The 25,628-nt window shown below is 43.3% G+C and overlaps 1 protein-coding gene across 1 annotated transcript in view; it reads right to left on the bottom strand.

Moving 5' to 3' along the window:
* Positions 1-9,793, bottom strand: part of SUCLA2 (succinate-CoA ligase ADP-forming subunit beta) — a 35,093-nt gene extending 25,300 nt beyond the window's left edge. The window contains exons 1-2 of the mRNA XM_075532600.1: positions 9,660-9,793; positions 5,326-5,500 (exon numbers count right to left, since the gene is read on the bottom strand). Of these exons, the coding sequence (XP_075388715.1) occupies positions 5,326-5,500; positions 9,660-9,749 (265 nt within the window). The 5' untranslated portion in view covers positions 9,750-9,793. The remainder of the gene's footprint in view (positions 1-5,325; positions 5,501-9,659) is intronic.
* Positions 9,794-25,628: the final 15,835 nt, after the last annotated feature.

Raw genomic sequence — 25,628 nt, 5'->3', positions numbered from 1 at the left:
TATGGGGAGAACAAATGTTTTTAAAATGATGAGAGTAACGAATGTACATATGTGCTTTATACAATTGATGTATGCATGGATTGTGATAAGAGTTGTATGAGGACCAAAATAAAATGATTAAAAAAAGAAACAAACCTAGGAAGATGATGTCTTACTGAGGTGTCTCATCATAGCAACCCTATAGCACAGTGTAGAACTGCCCTGTAGGTTTCCAGGGCAATAATTCATGGGGGGAGAAAGTCCTGGCTTTCTCTCCAGGAGGGACTGGTGGTTTTAAACTGCTGGCCTGTGGGTTAACAACCCAACATGTACTACACGACAGCACCTCATCAAGATGGATTGACACGAGGGCTGCAACAATGGGCTGAAGCAGAGGAACCAGAGTGAGCATGGCACAGGATTAGGCAGTGTTGCCATCTGTTGTGTATAAGGCTGACATGAGTCAGAATCGAGTTGATGACACCCGACAACAGCAGTAGTGTAGCAACTATATTACATCATGGCCAAGTAATTACCTTCTCTACTCATTAAAGCCGTAGAGCAAAGCAATCTTTGGGATATAACCGCCACTCTTTAAAGACTTGAAAAGCAAGGCTGTTCCTTTGAGGACTGAGGTTCCCTGGACCCAAGCCAATGGATTTTCAATCGCTTCATATGAACCTGAAAACTGGATCATGAATAAGAAACACCAAAGAAGAGATGCTTTTGAAGTGTGGTGCTGGCGAGGAATACTGAGAACCATGGACTGCCGAAAGAACCAACCAGTCTGCCTCGGAAGAAGCGCAGCCAGAAGGCTCCCTAGAATCAAGGAGGGCAAGACTTTGTTTCAAGCACTGAGGACATATTTGAGACCTGCCCCTGGAAGAAGACAGCAGGCGTGGTAAGGTAGGGGCAGGGAATAGAGACAGGCTGACTAATACCGTAGCTGCAACAAGGGCTCGAGCATAACGAGTGAGGGTGGCCCAGGGCTGCGGTGCTTCCTTCAGCTGGACATGCGGTTGCTATGAGCTGTACCCAAACTGACGGTGCCTAGCAACAACTACACATCTGCAGTTGTATAAGCTGACGAGGGAGATTCTACTCTTGGGGAAAACCATCCTCTAATGAACATGGCCAAACAAATAAAAGGGTCTCCCACCTACTAATCTAATGAACAAATCCATGTAGTCACAAATGCCATTCGTGATCAAACAATTAATGAGACAGCAAAGGAGATGTGTGCAAGATGGCCCTGTGAGTCAGTGAAGGGTGTTTAAAAAAATTGTTTTTAACTCTTTCTCATATTCCACATCCAATCCACCAGGAACTCCTACTAGTTGTACCATCCACAGAGAGAGAATCCGATGACTCCCATCACCTCCTGGTTGGACCATTTCCTCTTCCCTAGATTACCTTTATCCTCAACTGGCTTTGCTCCAAAGTCAGCAAATCACTGCTTCACTTACAACCCGGCAATGAATGCCCATTCCACTCAGAGTTAAAGGCAGTCCTTATGGTGGCCTGCAATAATCTCAACAGCCTTACCCTCCTCACCCCTATGCCCCACTCACTGTACTCCAATACACTCCTCTCCTCACCATTCCTGGACACATTCTGGCTTTTGTACTAAAGCGCCCTCTGCCTTGAACACTTTCCTGCCAGATGTCCCTATGGGAAAGGTCCTGCTCTTTTTCTCACATTGACAATGCACTTCCTCTGAGAGCACACTGGATAGTGCAACCTGTCCACATGCAACCCAGCTCTCTTCCGGCTCTACTTTTACCCATAGAACAAACTTCTAAGTATATGTGTATCCTTTCCTGTTTTCCTTCGCACTAAAAGACACGATTCAAGACGGCAGAACCCTAATGGTCCTTGATGCTTCCAAGCTGCTAAAAGGGTTCTCAGCATGTAAAATTTTGCTGAATGTTGAATAAGAGAACATTTCAAAATAGGGAGAAGTCTTCTAAATCTAGACTTGCTGCTGCTCTTGAAGATTCTGGGAACTCTCGATTTAGTCATCCAAAGAGGCGGGTCTCTCTCTCTCATTCCCACTGACAAGTCACATGGAGCCATGCTGATGGCAGCCAGAGTCCTGGAGATGCTTCCACCGCCACTGGACCCACAGGACTTCCCCACCCACCGGCCTGTGATCTTCCTGCATCATTGCAGGTGTTGTGTGAGTCTGAAGAGGAATCCATGGGCTAATATTGGACTGTGGGCTAATACTGAACTTATGGACTTGATCTGGACTGAGCTGTTTGATTGATATAAAGTTCTCTTTTATACATATATGAGCGTCTCTGGATTTGTTTCTCTAGTCCATCCAGACTAACACACCGAGCAGGAGGCATCCAAAGAAGATGAAAGGGCTACAAAGAGTGACTGTAACCAAAAAGAATTGGTCGACATTCAACTGTTTTAAGAAGTAGCATCTGATCAAGGACCAATGGAATTCACAAGTTGTCCAAACCATACTGAAGGTATTAGCTAAAAACAAGGCTCCAGAAACTGACAAAACACCAATTAAAATACTTCAACAAGCTGACAATTGCTGAAAGAACTAAGCCAAGAAACTTGGAAGACATGGATAACTAACTGGAAGAGATCCATATCTGTGCTTATTCTGAAGAAACGTGACCCATATTGATGCCTACTCCAACGAACCGTGACCCAACAAGAGACAGAAGAAGTTACCCAACAAGATCACTCAATTATATGCAAGTAAAGTTTTGTGAAAGATTAATGGAAATTGCAGTCATTCATAATCAGGGAGCAGCCATAAATCCAAGTTACACGCCAAAGAGAACTTGAAAGAAGAAACACCATTGTTGATGTCAGCCAGATTGCTGGATCTTAGCCAAAAGCTGAGAGAGAATACAGAATGTTTCCTTGTGTTTTACTGACTACCAAGGCATTTGTATGTTTGCACCAAGACTAAGGGTAACACTTTGAAGAACAGAAATTCCAGACATTTTTAACCATGCTCATGTGGAACCTGTACATAAACCAAGAGCAGCCATTAAAACAGAACTAGAGAAGACTGCATGACTTGTAATCAGCAGAGCTATGTGTCAGGGTTGTATCCTTTCACCATACTTATTTAATCTGGATGCTGAGCAAACATCCGAGAAGCTGGACTATGTGGAGAACTCAGCACCAGAAGAGAAGGAAGGTTCAATAACAACCTGAAATGTGGAGGGGAGACCATCTTGCTCGCTGAGAGCCAAGAGGACTTGAGGCATTTATTAATGAAGATCACACTGCAGGCTTCGGTATGAATTACAACTCAACGTAAGAAAATCAAAATCCTCACAACTGGGCCCACAGACATCAGGATAGCATGCTGTGTTGAAGGATAAAGATGTCTCTAAGGTGCGCCTGACCTGAGCCAGTTTTTCAATTGCCTCCGATACATATGAAACATGGACAATGAGTAAGGAGGAATGCAGTACAAATGATGTGTTTGAATTATGGTGTTGGTAAGAATATTGAAGTACCATGTACTGTCCAAAGAACAAACAAATAAAAATCTGTCTTGAAAGAAGTATACCCATCATAAATATTTTGGATGTGGTTAGGAGGGGCCAGTCCCTGGAAAAGAGCATTACACTTGATAAAAGTAGAAGGTCAGCAAAAAAAAGAGGAAGCTCCTCTAGGAGACAGACTCATACAGTGGCTGCAACAATGGGCTCCAGTGTCACAATTGTGAAGGTGATGCTGGATAGGACAATGTTCTATTCTGCTATACACAGGGTTGTTATGAGTCTGAACCAATTAGGCCGCAGCAAATACCCACCTAAAAGGAAGCAGTCCTTGTCAGTTTCTGGTTACCAAACAAATCCCAGTAAAAATTTGATCTTGTAACCCTAAACTGAAATCCACTTGCCAAGACTTCAAAAATATTTATTTAAATCTAAGGAAAACAATTATAATCTAAACAGAGGAACTGCGGTATAACCATGGTCAATAGTTAAACCAGTACCAACTGGTCAGTTATGCTATGGAGCTGATTTTGACTCCTACTGACCACATGGGACAGAACAGAACTGCCCCAAAGGGCTTGCTTGGCTGCAATCTTTACAGGGGATGGTGACCAGGTCTTTCTTTCTCTGCAGACCTGCTGGGTGGGTGCAACGAGCCACCTCTCAGTCCGCACAGCAAGGAGGGCTTACTATATTGATCTACTAAATGAGGGCCAGGAAGCCATACTTTTCAACAATTATTCTACAAGATGGAGACTCTTCCCTCAAAGTGGCTAACCTTGCTTTCTTTGGAAATGTAACAACCCAAGAAGAGTCGAATGATGATGACGACAATAACTATCAGGAAAGAGACTGGAAGGTAAGTGATTGAAATAAATATACTGCTAATTACACTCAGTCATGCATTCAACTGGTACTACTAAATTTGAGACTGCACAGGAGCTGTGGATAAAAACAGAACACAAGTGACCACACTCAGTCTCCCAGCTTACAATCTTTTTAGATTTGCTTCTTTGTTCCAGTCACAAGATCTTTTTTCGATCCCAAGGAAATAGTCAAAATATATTCACTGTCTCCCCCAGCTGTATTCATTCACAAGTATTTTAAACATCCCCCTTATAGCTAATAAAAGACTAGAAAGCAGAAAATGACAAGACAAAGTTCTTTTGTTCTCTATTTAGAAGTCTTTCTGGGCTGACATTTATTAACCATCACCATGTGCATTCACTTATCCAACTATACGCTCTACCTTAATACTAGAATCTAAACTGCACTTAAAGTTATAAGAAATTCTTGTCTGACTGGTTTAGTAAGGAGCCCTGGCGGTGTGGTGGGTGAGCACGGAGCTATGAATACAAGGCTGGTGTTCAAGCTCACCAGCTACTCCGAAGGAGAAACATGAAGCTGTCTTTTCCAGTGAGAATTGAGTCATGAAAACCCCCAGGAGCAATTCCAGGGTCAACTATGAGCTAGAATCACCTCGATGGAACTAGACTTTACAGCCCGGTTGTCAGTGCTCCTTGTCACACAGCCATCACAAGTATAAGCCAAAGCAGTAGGTAGGAGTGTCTGCTCCACAAATAAAAGCGAGACTTCAGCTACTTTCTAAAGAACCGCAGTCTCAGAAATTCACAGGGGCCAGTTCCACCCAGTCTACAGCATTGCTGCGTGTCCACTCGATGGCAGTGAGAATGCGAATATAAATAACTTTTGAGTTTACTAGCCACCTCGCATAGTAATTCTAGAATCTCAATAACCACAATGTTCTTTTCAGTAAATAACATTTATTTTCCAGCGCGAACATTTGTCATCATATCACAATAATGTTCACATTCTGTCAAAGGTTTTCTTAATTCGGTACCTAGTTTTTTCGCAATTGCAAACGCTTCATCTGGCGATTTTGCGACGTGCCCTTTGGGAACAGAGATCCCGGCCTCCTGCAGCAGCTCCATGCTCATGTACTCATGGAGCGACAGATTCCTTTGCTGCTGCGCTTGGAGCCCATGACTGCTTAGCACTCCAGAACTTCCCAGAACCTGAAAAAATTGGGACATATTCATATCACACAGACTTGGCAGTTAATCTTATTAAAAATACCTTTTCCAAATACTTTGTTTATATATGCACACATTTTTTTCATAACGGTAATGAGACTGCTATGCTAAATCATCAAAATACTTCAATTACAACCTGAAACTGACGGCTACTCTACCAGCTACGTTGTTAAAACCCCAAGATATTAATTGCGGTTAAATCTTCTGATGAACATCTTGTCGTTTTTAACTATTTCTTCATCATCTCCACTGCTTCTCCTGCATTTGAGTCGTACGGCCATGTCTCCAACAAGAGTCAGGTGGTACAATGGTTACAGAAGCACTCTGATGCAACACAGAGGCTAGCAGCTCAAACTTACCAGCCAGGTCACAGGAAAAAGATGCCAGTCTGTTACCACAGAGATTGTAGCTTGCGTTAACTCTACAAGGCAATTCTACTATGTGGAGTGGTAATGAGTCAGAATGGACCCTCGGCAAACGGGTTACCACATTTCCATACCAACAGGACGGTTCTCTCTCAGTGTCAACTTCAGCAGCAACAAAAATCAAAAAGTTTCTCCAAGCTTCTTCTACCATGACTCCAGAACCCAGCAAATGCCCAGGAAATAAATAGATGATAACTGGATGATTTGTACCATTACTCTTCCATACACTCAGGGTCAAGACGCCTGCATCATCAGTAGTGGGCACTTGCTTGCCAATTTCAGGTGCCATGAAGTGTTTCTTATCAAAAGAACTGAGCTGAATCCCTTCACTGAACCCCAATTATCCAGCCACGTCTCTTTCCACTGGCAGCCTGCATTCAATGACTGGCTGGCAGAGCACAGGGGAGACATGGGGACCCAGTACCAATTGCCGATGAGTCACCTCCAACTCAGCAACCTCAGGAGTGTCAGAATTGAACTTTGTTCCCTAGGGTTTCCCTGCGAGATCTACTGGCTCTGGATCACCAGGCCTTTCTTCCAAGACACCCGCAGATAGGCTTGAAACCTCCACGTTTGCCGTTAGCAGCTTAGAGTTAACTGTGTACCACGCTGTGTATCACAAAGTAACTGGTTACTTAGTGGTAGAATTCTCTTTTCATGAATTTCTCACCAATGCACCTCGTGCACAGCAGCAACCATCTGTCAGTGAACAATTGGAAGTTACTAGGTTGAGTTTCTAGACAAGCTAAGAAAGAAAGGCTGGTGATCTACTTAAAAATTAGGCAATGAAACCCATATAGAACTCAATGAGCCAATGCCCAACCAATAATGGAGATGGCTCAGATCCGGGCAGCACTTCATTCTACTGTAAATGAGGCCACCAGGAATTGGGGTCCAACTCAACGGGCGCTAACAACAGAGCAACAATAATGCTCGCTACACACAGTAGATGAGTTGTACTAAAACACTATTGAACAAAAGAAGTCAAACTGAAGAGAGTCGATTATATAATCGCCTTTTATATATTTCAAAATGGTTCAAATTAGCCACGGTGACAGTAGTCCAGATTAGTGGGAACCTTCTGTGGAGAGTAGAGGTAGGGAGAGACCAAGGGGGCCTCTGGGGGCTGGAAAGCTGTATTTTGAGCTGCATGGAATCTAGACAGGCACATGCATATGAGAAAATTAGTATGTGTGTATGAAAATTAGCCTAACAGCCACCTGAGTTCACTTTTTATATTCACTGTCATTAAGTGATTCCGACTCATAAGGATCCTGCTGCGGAGTACAAGGGCTCCCTCCCTAGGCTTTCCAAGACTAAACCTTTAAGGAAGCAGAATGCCTCATCTTTCCCACTGGTGGGTTGGAACTGCCAAGTTTGTGGTTATTGGCCCAATGCTTAACCAGGGCTGGGGACAAAAAAACCAAATGATTAAAACACTAAGTTCATAGATATGTAAATAAACAACAACAATCCATATAAGAGGACACTAGGGGATGAATCAGAAAAGATAGAGGCCCCATTCTGCAGGTGAAAGAGAAGGGTCCTTTAACAGCCTAAGGATTAAAGCTGTTATTGACAGTGGGTTACTCACTGGGCTGCTGAACCAAGGTGGAACCCACGCGCTGCCAGAAGGGAGCGTTGAGGCAGTAGGCTTCCTAAAAGCCTGTACAGCACAGGGCCCCTAAGGATCTCAACTATACATTAGTATTATATCAACGTGAAATTTTCTGAGTATGATCATTGTACTGTGACTACATGGGAGAATGTCCTTTTTGTAAAGCGATTTCTGATTAAGTGTCACAATACCTGCAATGTACTCTTCAGTGGCTCAGCAAAAATAAACAGATATTGTGTGATTTTACAAATAGACACGTTACCGTATACACGTTTTAAAGATAAAGCAAATGTGGCGAACAGTTAACAAATTTCAGTGAAGGTAACACAGGTGTTCGATGTGCTACTCAAACATTTCTATTGGCTTAAAATTTTTTTACACAAAAAAGTTGAGGGAATACCAAGGCGCAATACTCTTACGATTTTTATGTTTGCAAAGAATTAGTACTCATAGGCATTGCCCACAGCTTTTATCACAATGTAAAGGGTTTTTAATACCTGAATTACGACCAGAACTCCTCATCTGAAATACCATCGGGTTCCAAATTTGTTGCTATTATTGACCTACTGACCCTGACATAATCATTTATAATATTTATATTTCTTGATATTAGTAAATAGATACCTATTGCTAAAAGGTCACCTAATTCTAGTTAGATTCCCCACACCATCACCCAAATAATATTAGTCTAAAAAAATGCTTATTCAATGGTGGGAAAATATAGTTACTGGATAGTATGTTCCACAATGACATACACACAAAAAGGCCTTAATTACTAAATGTGTGTAACCTGAACAATTTTCAAAGATACAGGGGAAGAAAGATAGAGAGAAATTGGAAAAGGATAACAGAACTAAACTAAATTTTGAAGAGAATTTCCTCAACTTTCCTAGTATTCTGCTGTGGTCCCATCTACAAAAAGCCAGGCATCAGACTGAGGTACTGTACTTCCAAATTCTAATTCTACACTCTGCTACTTCATGAGAAAGATGCTTTTACACTCAGCATATTAGGCATTTCCATATGGTGACAGTCTTTCAACTGTCAATAAAAGTTTATGATTTGATGAAAATAAATTAGCACACCAAATGCTCCGTTTTACAAAACTAGGACAAGCACCCTTTAAAAATCATCAGCAAGTTCATGGCAAAAAAATATTTAATTACATCTCTTACTAGTAGTAAACTCAGAACTCATTATTAGCTCTATGCTGAAATTGAGAACAGCTCTAAGAGAGGACGGGGTAGGTCTGAATGAATTCACAGCCTCAAAGCTACAATTGCAGAGACTTCGGATGCCCTCCTCCCAGGAGTTCCTGGGAGCGCACGTCGGAAGGACAGGCCGATCCCTAAGTTCCAGAAGTTGGGGACAACTCTGGAATTAAAACTCTGCTTTAGCACTGAACGGATGGCAGTGGGTTTGGTCTCCTCGTCACATTTTCATCAATGCTGCCGAAAAATACATGGCACTGCCAAGGAGGCTGGGGGGCAGGGGGTAGTTTGTGGCTATTTCTCTCTGGTCTATGCAAAAAGGAAGGGATCCCAAAAGATTGGTATCTTAACCCCCCCACCCCCCCACTTCGAGCGCTGGAAAGCATCCAATTTTCACTCTCAGCCCGAGCAGCTCCTGACCACTAGGGGAGGAAGGCCATGTCCAGGGCTCGGCCGAAAAAGGCAAGTGAGCAAGCAGTGGGGGTGCTCCGAAGTCACTCCCATGACAGCTCCCAGGGGACACAGAGTGCGCTCGAAGGGCACCTCCTCCTCCCCTAGCGGGGGCCCGGGCGCCTCGACTCCGGGCGCGGCGGCCCGGTCCGCCGTCTTCCCGAACCCAGCGGGCAGGGGAGCCGCGGCGGGACGCCGGCTCCGGGCAGACGGAGGGAGGGAGGGAGGGCCGGGCGGAGTGGGCCAACGCGAGGCACCCGCTCGCTCTGCGGGGCCGCCCATCGCGCCAGTTCCCCGCCGGCCCCGCCGGGCCCCCGGGAGTGTCACCGCCAGAGAAGCGGCCGCGAGCCGGGGTTCGAGTCCCCTCCCGCGTCGCCCACCCACGCCGGCCTCCCACCTCGCCACCCTCCACGAGAGCGCGGGGCGAGCCGTGCTACCTGCGCCGTGGCCCGCAGCGCCGTGCGGGCACCCCGGCCCCGAAGGCCGGCGCAAGCCAACTGCCGGCTGTACAACATGCAGGCCGCCATGTCTGCGTCCGACCCTGTCCCCGCCGCGCTACGCGCCTGCGCAGAGACGCGGGACGAGTCCCCGCCCCGGACACGCCCCCTCGGGGCGGGGCTTTGGATTAACTATGCGGATGCCAGACCCGAAGCTTCCAGGGAACTCGAACCCGGCATTGGCTTGCACAGCGCAAGCTTTCACCTTTGGAACTGGCCGCCAAAGTAGTGATGTCACTGGTGGGGTGCGGGGACGTGTGTGTGTGTGTGTGTGTGTGTGTGTGTGTGTGTGTGTGTGTGTGTGTGTGTGTGTGTGTGTTGAGGAGTTGCCCTCACCCCGTGACACTATCAAATGAGGTGGCACCAAAATGACTATTAAATTTTGTATATTGTTTCAAATGAGGTGGCACCAAAATGACTATTAAATTTTGTATATTGTTTCAACAGGAATTTATTTTATTTTTTAACTGTGGTAACAGTTATATATTTTCAATTACGGAAACATTTAAATGTATAAGTTATTTTTAAAGTTTTTTTTAAAACGTTTTATTAGGGGCTCATACAACTCTTATCACAATCCATACATACCTCAATTGTGTAAAGCACATCTGTACATTCATTGCCCTCATCATTTTCAAAACATTTGCTCTCCACTTAAGCCCCTGCCATCAGGTCCTCTTTTTTACCCCTCCCTCCCTACTCCCCCTTCCCTCATGAGCCCTTGGTAATTTATAAATTATTATTTTGTCATATCATGCCCTGTCCGATGTCTCCCTTCACCCCCTTTTCTGTTGTCAGTCCCCCAGGGAGGAGGTCACATGTAGATCCTTGTAATCGGTTCCCTCTTTCCAATCCACTCACCCTCTACCCTCCCAGTATCGCCACTCACACCCCTGGTCCTGAAGGTACCATCCGCCCTGGATTCCCTGTGCCTCCAGCTCCTATCTCAGGAGGAATTTTTTCAATTAAAATATTCCCCCCGAAGTTCATATGTTCCCAAATTTATTGGGCCTACTGCCCCTTTTCAGAAGGGGGGGGGCTGCTCAGGACAAAAAATTGTTACCTCCAGGGTAAATGGAAACATCTCCTTTTGTAGCCCCCCTGCATGGATCTAGTGACCTCGCCCCAAGGGGATGGCATCTCTCACGCATTTTTCGTAAACAGTTTGCATGAATCAATATAGCCCAAACTCTATGCTAACGGAAAAAGAAGACAAGCCGTGAGATGGATTGGCCCAATGGCTGACACAATGACCTCAAAGGTAACACTTTTGAGGATTGCAGAATATCAGCCAGTTTTTCAATCGTGTATCGGGTCCCTATGAGTCAAAATCAACTCAGTGGCACTGAACAGCAATAAAGTGCTCCAGTCAGAGCTAAAGTTATTACCCAATCACAATGAATGCCGTGCTCCTGTTTTCACTGCTGTCAGCCATTCGAAACCGTCATTAAGTCCCATTAAGAGTCACAGTCTCAATTGGACCTCCCCTAACAGAAGGGTTACAAGGAAGGGAATTGCCAGTCGGGGTGCAATATAGCACCAATGAAACGTACAACGTTCCTCTAGTTTTTTAATGCTTCCGACCCCCCACTATCATGACCCCAGTTCTACCTTACAAGTCCAGTTAGACCATGGACACTGGTACAGATAAGAGCTCTAGACGCACAGAATCTAGCAGAGCTAAACCCCTCAGGAACAATGATGGGAGTAAAGATACCATGAGAGTAGGGGTAAGGTGTGGGGGAAAAGGGGGAACTGATTACAATGATTATGTATAACCGCCCCCTCCCCCAGGATGACAAACAACAGAAACATGGGTGAAGGGAGACAGAGGATGGTGTAAGAGATGAAAATAATAATAATTTATAATTGATCAAGGATTCATGAGGGTGGGGGGGGGGAGGAAATGAGGAACTGATACCAAAGGCTCAAGTAGAAAGAAAATATTTTGAAAAGGATGATGGCAACATACGTACAAATGTGCTTGACACAAGGGAAGTATGGATTGTTGTAGGACCTGTAAAAGCCCCCAATAAAATGATTTATTGAGATTTTTTTTAAAGAGTTACAGTGTCATAAACCCAGGGGCAGTTCTACCTTGTGTTATTGGGGCACTAAGAGTCAGCATCAACTCTGTGGCAATGAGGGTTTTTTTTTTTTAGAGGTGTTTCTGTAGATGCTGATTTCTTTTCAAATTTTCTAGTGTTTAGCTACAATAATGTGATTATTTAGTATTTGAGACCCTGTATCAGTAACTCTTTTGCAAATGAAGCAGTAAATAAAGAGAATGGAGAGAGATCAAGCAAGGCTTCTGTTCAGTTCTAATATTGAAACTAATAATACAGTAATTCAATATAGAAAGCTTTGACAAAACAACTCTGTTGTTAGTTGAGAAATGACATGGGGTCCACAAATGGCTCCAAAGGAGAAGGAGAATCCAACCCTAAAGCGACCTCCATATTTCTTTACCTCACCTGACACCGACAGTTCCTCAACCAACACTCTGCTTCTCTGCTGGGTTCAGAAATTCATTGCAATGGCCACACCCAACTCACAGACAAAAGTCACAATGATGAGGGGGTATTGGGGAAGTTCGGGGAAACTCTACTCCAGTAAAGAGTCCTGGTGTCAGGAACCCACAGGAGCGGTTCTACCCTGTCCTATAGGGTCTCTATGATTTGGCTTCCACTCGATGGCAGCAGGTCTGGTTGATTTATTCGGGAAGTTGCAGGTTACCACAGGTCAGAATTGGTAAGCCGTAGGGCTAGTCCTTGGTCTGCCGCAGTGCCAAGTCTCAGCCAAGTCTCTCTCTGGTCCTCAGCCTCTCAACTATGTCAGAGGTCCCTGAGCCTCTGCCTTTGTGGACTAGAAAACTTTCCCACGGCTCTGCCTCGCAGTCTCATAGGTCAGTGCTGCTCCTCTGCTCTGTCTCACAGTCTCCTTGCCCTGACCACTGGTACTGGCCAAACTCCTGTGTTCTGCCCCATGGTCTTCTTGCCACAGCCTGTGGGTCCACCGGCTTCAGCTGCTTTCCACTGAAATCTTGAGCATGCTAGATGAAATCTCGAGCATGCTGCATTCGTGGCTCTTCTGATGGGCCAGGACAGCTCTGTATGTTTCTGCTTCTAAAATGGTTCAGTCCTAACCGGAGGTATGGTTTTGCCTGTCAGCAGACCATCATCCCAAGGAAACAAAAGGTGGTGCCTGCAGTTACACCCTGGATTAAGGTGAGACTCAGATTACAAGCCCATCATAATTCTGTAACAGAACTCTTTCTAAAATGGGATAATTGCAGGTCTAAAAACTAGAATTTATAATACATCACAAGGCATTGTGGTTAGAAAGGCCATGTTAAGTAACCTACTAGCATTCATTTGTGTTCATCTAATCTAAGAAATATTACATTCAAGAACTTTACAACTACATTCATCACATATTTCAAGCATGATGGTGTTCACTGCAATAGAGTACAAGTCCTTTCTCAAGCAAGGGTGCTCAATTGCATGATACTCTGAAAGACTTGCAAGTTGTCAGGTATAATATGAGGGTAAGTCCAAACGTATTTTCAAAAAATCATACAAATCGTTATTAAACAAAATTTTTAAATATGAAGCTATTCTTTATCAACCCATCTCCCATCTAGGTCTACACATTTCTGAAGGCAAGGTGAGGTTTCAACCTCCTAACCCTTCCCTGAATTGGTCTGTGCTCTTCTATTTGCATCACCTCAAAACAGTAGTTTGGGCATTCTTGAGGGACCCAAACCATGTTTCTTTTCAATATTCTTTGAGTTTGGGGCGCAAATAGGAGAGACAAAATCAGGGCTGTACAGCAGTTGGGTTGAGCTTTTAAAGCGAAATTCACATAGGACAGACCTTGACACTCTTGAAGAAGGAGCAACTGCATGGATACAATAAAATAAATAAATAAAGCTCTCAGCACACTTTTTCCCTGGCCTTTTTCTCACCAATGTGGTCTTCGTTTTCCTCAGACATCTCCACAAGAAGCCTCCATGATGATCCTGTGCCTATCAGGATGGCTCCCTTGGACTCGCAACACACAGTGACCACGACCTTCTGAACCCACCTCTCTGCCTTGAATTGAATTGTCCCAATAGATCTCCACAGCCGCCATTGTTTTGGTTGGATCTCTTTTGAAAGCATCCTAACAAGACTGAGGCATGTGTGTCACCGAGATAACTTGTCTACAATCACCCATTGAGCACAGGGGCGTGTTAATAATACTTTGTTTGAAACAAGCCTGTGGGTGTGGAAACTGGGACCATTGTAGCAATACTCTTACTCTGATAGAGTATGTTGATCACGCACCCGAGCTAAACTAGACATGCATCCAACTGAGTACTCTCCGAAATAGTATAGCTAGTGTCGGGGAATAGTGATGAAGACTGTGAGCTACTGATGCAGACAACTTGGCCTGAGATCTCAGCTTCACCACTAAGACTCTCCGTGACCCTGGGCAAGGCACTTACCTTGCCGTCTCTCCGTGTCTTCACTGGTAAAATAAGGATACTAACAACGCCACTCCTTCAGAAGGTCGGGGTGAGAATTGCATGAGTCAGTAATCAAGGGAGAGCTTTCACAAGGGCCCAGCCATGTTTCCTTCCGTCGTGCAGAGTCACTGCGAATTGGGACTGACTCCAGGAGGTCTACCAACATCATAATTCTACCTTTAACAATTACATACGTAAAACAATTGGTAAAAAAAACACAATGTTATTAAAAACCTGGAACACGAGCGCAGGGATTCTGTCTGTCTCACCATCTCAGGAGACTCAGTAAATGTTGTTGCTGTCCTTAGGTGTCACTGTGTTGGTTCCGACCCATAATGAGGAACAGTGACAAGAGAGCTGAACCCTGGCTGTATATGCACTATTCTCAATTGTTTCTCCACTTGAGCTCGTTATTACAGCCACTGTGCTAGTCCATCTCGTCGCGGGCCTTCCTCTTTGCTGCTGCTACCCTACTTTATCTAGCATGCGGTCCTGCTCCGGGGAATGGTCTCTCCTGACAGCACGTCCAAAGGATGTCAGAGAAAGTCTCACCATCCTTGCCTCTCAGGAGCGCTCCGCCCTTCCTTCTTCCAAGACAGATGGGTTGTCCTTTTAGCAGCGCATGCTACTTTCAATGTTCTTCTCCAGCACCACCATTCAACTGCACTGCTTTTTCCTCACTCTTCCTTATTGAATGCTCGACTGTCACATGCATGTGTGAAAATCGAAGATACTGTGGTTTGAGTCAGGTGCACCCTAGTCCTCAAAGTCACATGCTTGCCTTCAAATACTCTAAAAAAAATGTCTTACGCAGCATATTTACCCAATGTAATGTGCTGCTTCCAGGAGCATGGGTTGTCGATCCAAGCAAGACAAAATCCTTGCCAACTTCAACCTTTTGCTCCATTTTCATGATGTCACCTATTGATCCACTTGTGAGGCATGTGGTCTTCCTTCCATTAAACTGTGATCCATACAGAAGGCTGCAGTCCTTGATCTTCATCGGCAAGAGCTTCAAGTCCTCCACATTTTCAGCAAGCAAAGTTGTGTCATCTGCGTATTGCAGGTTGTTAATATCTTCCCCAATCCTGATGCCCAATTCTGCATATAATTCTTCATATAATCTAGTTTCTCTGCTGATTTGCTCAGCATTCAAGTAGTACAAGTATCGTGAGAGGATGCAACCCGGTCACACACCTTCCCCGATTTTAAATGATGCACTATTCCTTTGTTCTATTTTGCACAGATGCCTTTTGATCCACGTGCACGTTCCACGTGGGCACACTGAAGTGTTCTGGAATTCCCATTTTCCTCAAGGTTATCCAAAGCTTGCTATGATCTACAAAGTAGAATGCCTTCCCATAGTCAATAAAACACAAGTAAACCGTTTTCTGTCTTTCTCTGCTCTGAGCTATCTGACATCAGCAACGATATCCCTTGTTACATGTCCTCCTCTACATCCGCCTTGAACCTACGGCGGCAGCAGAAACTGTTGTTGAGCTTTTCTTCAGAAAAAATTACTTGTATGTGATATCAATGAAGTTGTTCTATAATTTGAGCATTCTATTGAGTCACCTTACTTTGGAATGGGTACAGATATGGATCTCTTCTGGTCAGTTGGCCAAGTAGCTGTCTTTCAAATTGCCTGGCAGAGACCAGTGAATAATCCCAGTGCTTCATCGGCTTGTTGAAACACTTTCATTGGCATTCCGTCAATTTCTGAAGCGGTGTTTTTCGTTAATGCTTTCATTGGAGCTTAAACTATTTCCTTCAGCATCACTGGTTTTTGTTCATGTGCTAACTCCTGCAATAGTCGATTGTTGACTAGTGCTTTTTGGTAATGACTCTATTCTTTCTATCCTCTTTTGATGCTTCCCACGTCACTCACGATTTTGACCACAGAATCTTTAAATATAGCAACTCAGGGTTGAATTTTTTCTTGAGTTTTTTTTTTTTTTCAGTTTAAGCTATGCTGAGTATGGTAGACAGGGTTCTCTAGAGAAACAAAACCAGGACACTTATGATTTTTTTAATTATTAAGTATTTTATTACATGAGCAAAACAGAAACAACTATGTATGTTCCCAAGCAGAAATATACATGAGTTGCATGATTAAAACTATAAAAATATACCAAAGATAATTTGTTCACACAGAAGATGAAGGAAGGAAACATGTTATTGAATGGAAAGCATGGGTATGAAAAAGATTTCTTTTCAAATTAACATATACATTTAAAGTATTCTTATAAAAATCACAATAGAATCCTTTTCAAGAACCAGTACACTACTTCTAACTCTTATTTTCAAGATAAAAATAAACACAGGTAGTCAAGAAAATTTTAAGGATAAAATAAAAATGTCAAAACCTAAGACATAAAAGTATAGTTAAGCTGTATTATTTGAAACAAAGAATAGTTTATGCAAATGTTAAATAGAAAAATTGATCAATCACAACAGATAATTAAAATCAAGATGATACTAAGAGTCTTAACAGAGAGACTAAAACATACAGATGGAATATGGATTGCCTAGAAAACATTGAGAAATTGATGATTTTTTTTATACTCTATGGTTTGTTTTTGTTTTTTAATCTTTTTATTGGGGCTCATAAGGCTCTTATCACAATCTGTACATACATCAATTGAGCAAAGCACCCTTATACATTCGTTGCACTCATCACTCTCATAATTCACCTTCCACTTGGGTTCCTGGAATCAGCTCGGTTTCCCTTTTTTTTCCCCCCATCCCCGTCCCTCCCCAATCCCACCCCTGGTCCCTTAATAGTTTATAAATAATTATTATATCTTATCTTACACTCCCCGGCGTCTCCCCTCACCCGCCTCCCCCTTGCCCATCTCCCAGAGAGGAGGTTACACATAGATCTCCGAGATCGGTTCTCCCTTTCTACACGCCCTTCCCTCCTGGTGTTGCCACTCCCACCACTGGTGTTGAGGGGTTCATCTGTCCTAGATTCCCTGTGCCTCCAGATCCCCACTGCACCACTGTACATCCTCTGGTATAACCAGGTCCGCAAGGCAAGGTAGAATTGGGGTCATGATGATTGGGAGGGGAGGAAGCGTTCAGGAGAGATATAGCGTCTGGGGACTTAAAGGCTTGAAAGCAAACAAGCGGCCATCTAGCCCAGAAGCAACCGAGCCCACACGGAAGCAGCACACCAACATAGGTGACCATGAAGGACAGAGGAGACCAGGTCTCCAACAACAAAGGTGGGGTAGTGGTGAGAATCGCATCACCGTGAAAGAGAGGGAGTGCATGATGGGGACCCAATGCCCACCTGTAGACAGCTGGACACCCCTTCCAGAGGGGTAGTGAGGAGGAGATGGGCCACTCAGGGTTCAGTGTAGCAACACTTAGGATTTTATATATGTTTATATAGATAAATATACAACATACAAAATAAACAGCTAATTGGTCTATAGAGCAGTACCAATGGCTCAGTGCAGCTCACTTCCATGAGACAGCTAATGCACTGCCAATCCTTCGAGTCTTGAGGGGCACTGGGTACAAGGCAAGGAAGCAGAGAGCTGAGTCCTCTGTAGAGCACTTCAGGCAATCCGGCCACAGGCAGCAAACAGCAGGGCAGGTCACCAACAGTCAGCCAGATGACAGGGTCCGACAGTCCCCAGCTCAAGCAATACATACTCCAATAGTGTAGCAAAACAGGTCTTAAAGGAACCTCAAACTACAGTGACATATTCCACAGGTTAGGTGTCCTACAGGTAGTGTAGCTTGCAAGTTGAGGCAGAGAACCAGCTAAGGCAGCTGCAAACTGGTCCGATCATCAAAGAGCAAGAGACCAGAAAGACGAGCCTCGCCGAGCCATTTAGCTCTCCACCCTTCAATGAATCCCACGTTTGTTCATTGGTGAGGTTGGCACAATAAACCTACCTATTATCACACTGAGCATGCTCTTCCCTTTCTGTTTTCTAACTCTAGGTCTTATAATATTTTACTTTGTCTTCTCAAGTTGCCCTTTGAAATTTCTATTCAACTCTTTGGCTTCATCTTTTCTTCCATTTGCTTTAGTATGATGAAGAGAAAGTTTCAGAATCTCTTCTGACATCCACTTGGATCTTTTCTTTCCTGCCTTTTTAATAACTTCTAGATTTCCTCATGGATGATGTTCTTGATGTTCTCCCACAGTTCATCAGGTCTTTTGTCATTAGTATTCAGCGCACCGAATTAATCCTTAAGATGTCCTCAAAATTCAGGTGGGATACACTCAAGGTTGCATTTTGACCCAGATGAATTTTTTTTTTCAGCTTCAACCTGAACATACATATAAGCAATTGATGATCTGCTCCCAAGTTAGTCCCTGGCCTAGTTTTAACTGCTGATATTAAGTTTCTCTATTGTCTCTTCCTACAGATATAAATATACTTTTTTTGGATTCCGTCTCAAGAATTCCCTGTGTTGTTGAAACAAAGGTATTTGGTATGAACAAGTCATTGGGTGGTTTTGCAAAATTCTATCATGTGATCTCAAGCTTCATTTCTATTACCAATGCTATCTTTTCCAACGACTACTATTCCTCCCATTCTGCTTCCAACTTTTGAATTCTAATCACCAATAATTATCAATGCATCTTGATTGCATATTTTTATCAATTTCAGATTGAACTGAAAAATTCAATTTCTTCATCACTAGTTTTTGTGGTTGGTGCATAAATTTTAATAATCACTGTGTTGATTGGCTTTCCTTGAAGGTGGATCTAAATATAATCCTCTCACAGGGAGTATGTACTTCATGATTGATTTTGAAATGCTCTTTTTCACTAGGAAGGCAACACCATTCCCCTTCAGTGTGTCATTCCCAGCACAGTAAACCATATGGTTTTCTGATTCAAAATGGCCAGTGCCAGTCCATTTCAGCTCACGAATGCCCAGATTGATCAATCTTTATGCATGCCACTTTATTTTTTACCCCTTCCAATTTTCTTAGGTTTATACTCCATTCATTTCAAGTTCAAATTATTAGATTTTTGCAGTTGTTTATCCTTCCATTATGCTCCATCAGCAGATGAAGGCTTTTCTCCCACAAGCATTACTCCATTCAAGTCACGATGGTCGACTCTCCTCTGAGGAAGCAGCTCCTGCTGTCACATCTTGAGTGCCTTCTGACCCCTGGGGCCCACCCTCCAGCACGACCTCTGAAAGGGTTCTGCTTCTACGCCTCAGGCTTTCCATATCTGACAATGTTTGGAACCTATGCGTAAGATGTTCAGTGACTGTGTCCTCTGACCTGGGGAGCCGAGCTCTTCTTCATTGTCTATTCTTTGTTTAGAAACTCTGCTGAAACCTGGTCACTTTGGGTGACCCCTGATGTCTTTTGAAATACCAGTGACATGGCTTCCGGCATCACAGCAACACACAGCCACAGCACAACGGTTGACGGAAACTGACAGGGCAACAATTGACAGAAAAGTGTAAGTATTCCATTACATATTTTAATGAGTTAATTAAGTAAATGAATCTAAATTTAAACAACAACCATAAAGCCAATATTCTATATCTGATTTTTAAAGGTCTTAAAAGTTTGTTATCAGAGAACCATTCACAAGGATCTACATATATCCTCCTCCTTGGGAAACGGACAACAGGTAAGTGGGTGAAGGGAGATGTCGGACAGGGCAAGAAATGAAAAAATAATAATTTATAAATTATCAAGGGTTCATGAGGGAGGGGGGAGTGGAGAGGGAGGGGAAAAAAATGAGGACCTGATGCTAGAGGCTTAAGTGGAGAGCAAATGTTTTGAGAATGATGAGGGCAATGAATGTACAAATGTGCTTTTCACAATGGATGGATATATGTATTGTGATAAGAGACCATAATAAAATTATTAAATAAATAAACAGGAAAGAAAAGTTTGTTATCAAAACTCTGAGACTTGAAGAAATATATGGTGCCCATATTCAAATATACAGGTATATGTTTTTTTTAATTAATGAAGATGGGGGGTGGGGAAAAATTAATGAAGACGTGTATATTTGAATTTTTAGTTAAATAATTTTTAATATTGCTCACTGTAACTGTAGAAATAAAAACTCTCTGGGGTGCTCAATAAATTTAAGGGTATAAATAAATGATCTTCATGAATTCTGGTGGTGCAGTGGTTAAGCAATTGACTGCTAACCCAAAGTCTGACCATTTAAACCCTCTAGTCACTCTAGGGGGAACATACGGAATGGTCTGTTTCCATACAGATTACAGCCTTACAAACACCTGAAAGCTGTTTGACAATTTCTTGAGATGACAAGAAATTATTTGGTATAACTTTCTATCCATAGTCTGTGTAACTCTCACCAAATGACGAGGTAGGAGCTTGCAAATAAGGTATAGAAGAGTCTGATTCACAGGTTTGTCAGTTTTGACATTCCACTCGGGTCGAGAGCAATGACACATCTCAGAAGCAGAAGCACAGGAATCCTGAGGTGATCAAGAAAGAAGAGCATGTAAGGGAACCCTGTCATTTGGTAGTTTCCCAGCCCCCCCCCCAAAAAAAAAAAACATGGAAGAGGCCAAGGGACCACATGGCTGAGAGGCAGGGACCAGAGAGATAAATGCCTTCTAGCACGACTGAGAAGTGGCGCTGCAGGCGATAGTACTATATCCTTAATGTTCTGTAGCCCATTCGCTTCTCTCAGAGGCTTCATACTTGTGAATATTGTCTGTGAGTTGGACATGGCTATTAGAATGGAATGCTGAACCTAGCAGAGAAGTAAAGTGATGTGGGGGAGATGGTTGGTATCAGAATAGGGTAAAGAAAGAGGGCGGGTAGAAACAGATCTGACCTCTAGTCCACCCCCCCCCAATTAGAAATGTGCCCCCAAGTTATCATTGCAAGTGCTTCGAATACTAAGGCATAAGCGGTGTGGTGGGTTGTATTTCCCAGTATCAATACATATAAGAGCTCTCCATCTCCCAGCTTCCTCCAGTTCCTCACAGGGTCCAGAGATCCCCTGGACTGCTTGGAGTTAAAGGTCTGTGTCGGGGCTTCTCAGAGCACTGTGCAAATGCACAAGTTCCCTCTGCCTAGAGGGAATGCCTGAACAAGTACTCACTCACTGATTAATTCCTAGTTGACTTTTAGGACTCAGTACAATGGGCAGCTCTTCTTGGAAGCCTTTCCCAGCTGCCTTCATGAGACTCTCTTCACCCCCTACTCTCACACCAGGTGAGGCAGAAGACACTGCACGGTGTCTGCTTCTTCATGGCACACGCTATGTGGAAGTCATCGGGATGTTTCGCTTCGTTCCCTCCCTTGCTTTCCAAAAATCTACCATTTTCATCCTCGGTGCTTCATTCCGTGCATGGCAGCTGGTAGAAAATCAAGTGCTGAATAGGTGAAAGAATTTGGCATAACCTAACAGCTGATTTGGTGCCCGCTGTGTCCTAGATATTTTGGTTCTTTGCACTCAACCGAGAACACAGTGGCAAGCAAAAATCAACACACTGACCCTCATTGATATCTATTCAATAGGGGCACAGGCACGAGCTTAGTGCTCACAATAACTTACTGCCATTAAGTAGATTCTGACTCGGAGGAATGCTTCGGGCATAAGAGAATTACCTCCTATGAATTTCCAAGGCTGTACATCTTTATGGAACTTGAAGTCTCATCTTTCTCCCAAACAGCAGCTTGTGCAATGCTTACATTAAAGAGCTGCAAATGAAAACATATGCTTGGCAGATAAGGGGTACAACTCCATAAGAGCAATTAACAAGGAAGATCTAGCTAAGATTCTTCTTTGTTTTCTCTTTGTTTTTTAGATGGATGAAGTCTGCTCTTTCACAGTTGATAGGAAAGACTCGGTTTGATGAGAGAAATAATATATGACGGAAAAAGATCAAATGATTAAATACAGTTCTTGAGAGGATAGAGCAGTTTCTTCGGTCATAGTAGAGAGACAGCCCTGGGCATTAGAAGAAATCCCACTCAAGGTCCAAGATCAGAAATAGAAAAGGTGGTCTGATAGTTAACCTGAGTGGAACCATCTTGTGAGTCTCCGTTTTGAATCAAGTTATAGAAATCCCCCTGAGGTTAAAGTCAAGCAAACATTGGCCAGAAAATAGCAGCTGCAAAATAAGGCCACACATCTATCTGGAAGGAAAAAAAAGTCTTAAAATGTCAAGGCTAACGGCAAGGTCTGCTTCTGTCCTTGCTTGCTTGCTTGCCCAGCTGCAAAGCCCCCATTGTTTGCCCCACCCTATAAAAACCCAAGTGTGTGAGTGATCAGGGCCAGTCACTCTCTTTAGACTCAAGTGGCTGGTGCCTGCACAGGTTCTTTCTTCTCTTTTCAGCCCCCCTTTAATAAACTGTTTTCCTTCTGACCAGAGACTGAGTTGTTCTTGTCCGGTTCATGTACAGCAGTGAATGCAGAAATAGGGAAGTAATAGTTTTTGTAACAGGAAGTTTGAATTTTCTGTGAAAGAGTAGAAGTGCTAGGAGTAATGTAGATGGGACCATTAGAAATTTAAAAACAGGAGAGGGTTTGAAGTTTTCTCTGTAGATTGCGGGAAAGTAAGTCAACAGAGAAATGTAGCGTGTTTGCTTGGCTATGTAAAGGACAGCCTATTGAATATTTGAAAATTGTTTTTATTTGAACCATTGAGTTGTATAGCATATATTAGTTATGTGTCAATAAAACATACATACAAAGGAGTAACATAGTGAAGTCCCTGAGTAGGTACAACTAGTTCACATGCTCAGCTGCTACCTGTAAGGTGAGAGGTTTGATTCCACTCAGAGACGCCTCAGGGAAAAAACAATCAAACAAACAAACAAAGCACCTTGATGATCTACTGCTGAGAAATCATCCCTTGAAAACCCTGTTGAGTCAAGTTCTACTCTGTTAGGCACAGGGTTGCCAAGGATTGAAACTCACCCAGCAGCGACTGGTTTCAGGAAAGAGCGGAGCTCTTCCATCAGTGACTAGCAAAGATCCTATGCCCATTCCACAGCCTACTGATGCGCAGTTCTATCTTCTCGTTCTTGGGACCTGTATAGGACTATAGGGAGGAAAAGATACAGTTAGATATCAGAATGTTGAAATTCATTATTTTGGAGCTGGGCTGTTTAAGATGCTGGCAAGATCCAGGTGTGACTGTGGGAGTGGGTATCGAAATAGAGAGGAGGTCATTAGAGATGAAGAATTCAGGGAAATTTTCAGGGTCAGCCCTGGAAGAAGACGACTAATGGAGAATACTGTGGGCCAAGTGTTAAAGTCTTCACTTAACAAAGGAACGTAGCCAGAAGGTGCATATATGACAAGGACTGGGATAGAAAGAAGACTGGCATGATGCTAAGTAAATATATATATATATATATATATATATATATATATATATGTAAGAGAACAAGGGAGAAAGCAATATTGACACAAAACTAATACTGGTTCCTGAGGTAAGTGAAGTATAAGATCATGAAAAGCCAACATTTGATCTAGAGGAAGGGGCATGCTAGGGTAGCCACTCCCTAAACTATGCCCCAATGAACTATGCCAGCCCCCAAGGTTCAATTTGTTCAATACACACTCTGCGTTAACTGTGAGTTTGACTGGAGAAATTGCCATATTTTAGTTAATTGAAACAAATGGACAGATAAAGAAGAAAGGCTGATTGCATTTCAGCTAAGGGCACGGAAGAATGAAATAATGAACAAATGTCCGTCAGTCATGAAAGAGAAAGCTGCCATTCCATTTTCTCACTAGATTTAAGCTGCCTGAAGAAATGTGGATCTTGTTCATCATTGTATCTGTGGGGGTGCAACCCTGTCCCCAGTAGACAGCAGACTTTTGAAATATCTTTGTTGACGGTGGGAGTGAATTTCCTATCGCTCAACTCGCAGTAATTAAAGGAAATTGGTGCGAAAAGGCAGACATACGCTCTTGAAACTGCATCATGAAAACAAGGCTACAGAGCATAGAGTAAAATGAAAGTTTCTGCCCTCAAAGAGAAGCTCTGCAAAACGCACTGACTTCTGAAGGCCGTTGTTTCAGAAATACAAGATACTCGTGCATGTTGAAGTGAAATGACTTAAATATGACTTTTCTATCCATGTTGCGTAAAGTCCCACCAAATGACTGGGTGGGACCATGCAAATAAGGTATAGGTGACTAGAAACCAAGGATTGGCCAAGTTTGCCACTTCTCTGTATATTAGAGAATCATCTCAGAGGCAGGAACAGAGAGAATTCCCAGGATCACCAAGGAAGAAGAATCTCCTGCAGAGCATGTTCCAGATCCCTGCCTGAAGTGGCAGAGACAGCAGAAGCCATCCCATGCTGAGACCATGCCGCAGTGACACAGAGAAGCAGGTGGGCTTCCCGGCCCATGTAGGCAGAGGCCAAGGAATAACGTGACAGAGAGGCTGAAGACCAGAAAGAGACTTGACTGCTGGATGAGAAGCACTACTGTGCACACAAGATTATATCCTTAACTTTCATTAATCATTTTATTGGGAGCTCTTTCAGATATTACAACAATCCATAATTCAGTTAGGTCAAGCATCATTTTACAATTTCTACCACCATCAGTTTCCAAACATTTTCTTTCTTCTTGAATTCTTGAATATCAACTTCATTTTGCCCCTCCCTCCCCAACCCTCACCCCCAGGAACCCCTTTTTATTATATTATATATTATATATTATATATTATTATTATTTTGCCATATCTTACACCATCCAATGTATCCGTTCCCCTACCATTCTGTTAATCATTCCCCTTGAGTGGGGTTATACAGTCATCATTGCTATCAGCTCCCCCTACCCTTCCATGCCCCACCCTCTTCCCATACTCTCAGGGAATTGTTACTCCTGTTACTGTTTCTAAAGGGTTATCTATCTTGGTTTTCATGCATCAAATGTTCTTAATTATACAAATGAACAGACTCAGGTTTAACAAGATGAATGAGATAATACAAAGACCAGAATAGTAAGGGTGGAAATATTAAAGAACTAGACGACAGTTATATGTTTCCGCAGAGCTATACTGCTCCCGAGATGCATCATTCTTTCCATGTGACTCTTCTATGAGGGACTGTCCAATTATCTTACAGATAGGTTTCACGTTTCCACTCTGTCTACCCTCCTTCGTGTCAATTTGATTGCTTGTTTTTGAACTTCTGATACCTATCCCCATCAACACCTCATGATCATATAGGCTGGTGTGCTTCTTTCATGTGGGTTTGTTGCTTCTCTGCTAGATGACCGCTTGTTTGACTTCAAGCATTTAAGACAGCAGACACTATATCATTTACTAGCCAGGCACCATCAGCTTTCTTCACCACACTTGCTGAACCAGCCTAATCAGTTCAGATGAAATGCCAAGCTCTGCCCCCAGAGTCAGAAGTCTACAATTGGGATTCCTCGGGGACTTCTT

The sequence above is a fragment of the Tenrec ecaudatus genome, chromosome 15 (genome assembly GCF_050624435.1).
Source record: "Tenrec ecaudatus isolate mTenEca1 chromosome 15, mTenEca1.hap1, whole genome shotgun sequence".
In the NCBI taxonomy this organism is placed as follows: domain Eukaryota; kingdom Metazoa; phylum Chordata; class Mammalia; order Afrosoricida; family Tenrecidae; genus Tenrec; species Tenrec ecaudatus.
Note: the sequence above shows the minus strand (reverse complement) of the source record. Positions and strands in the feature narration are given on the sequence as shown.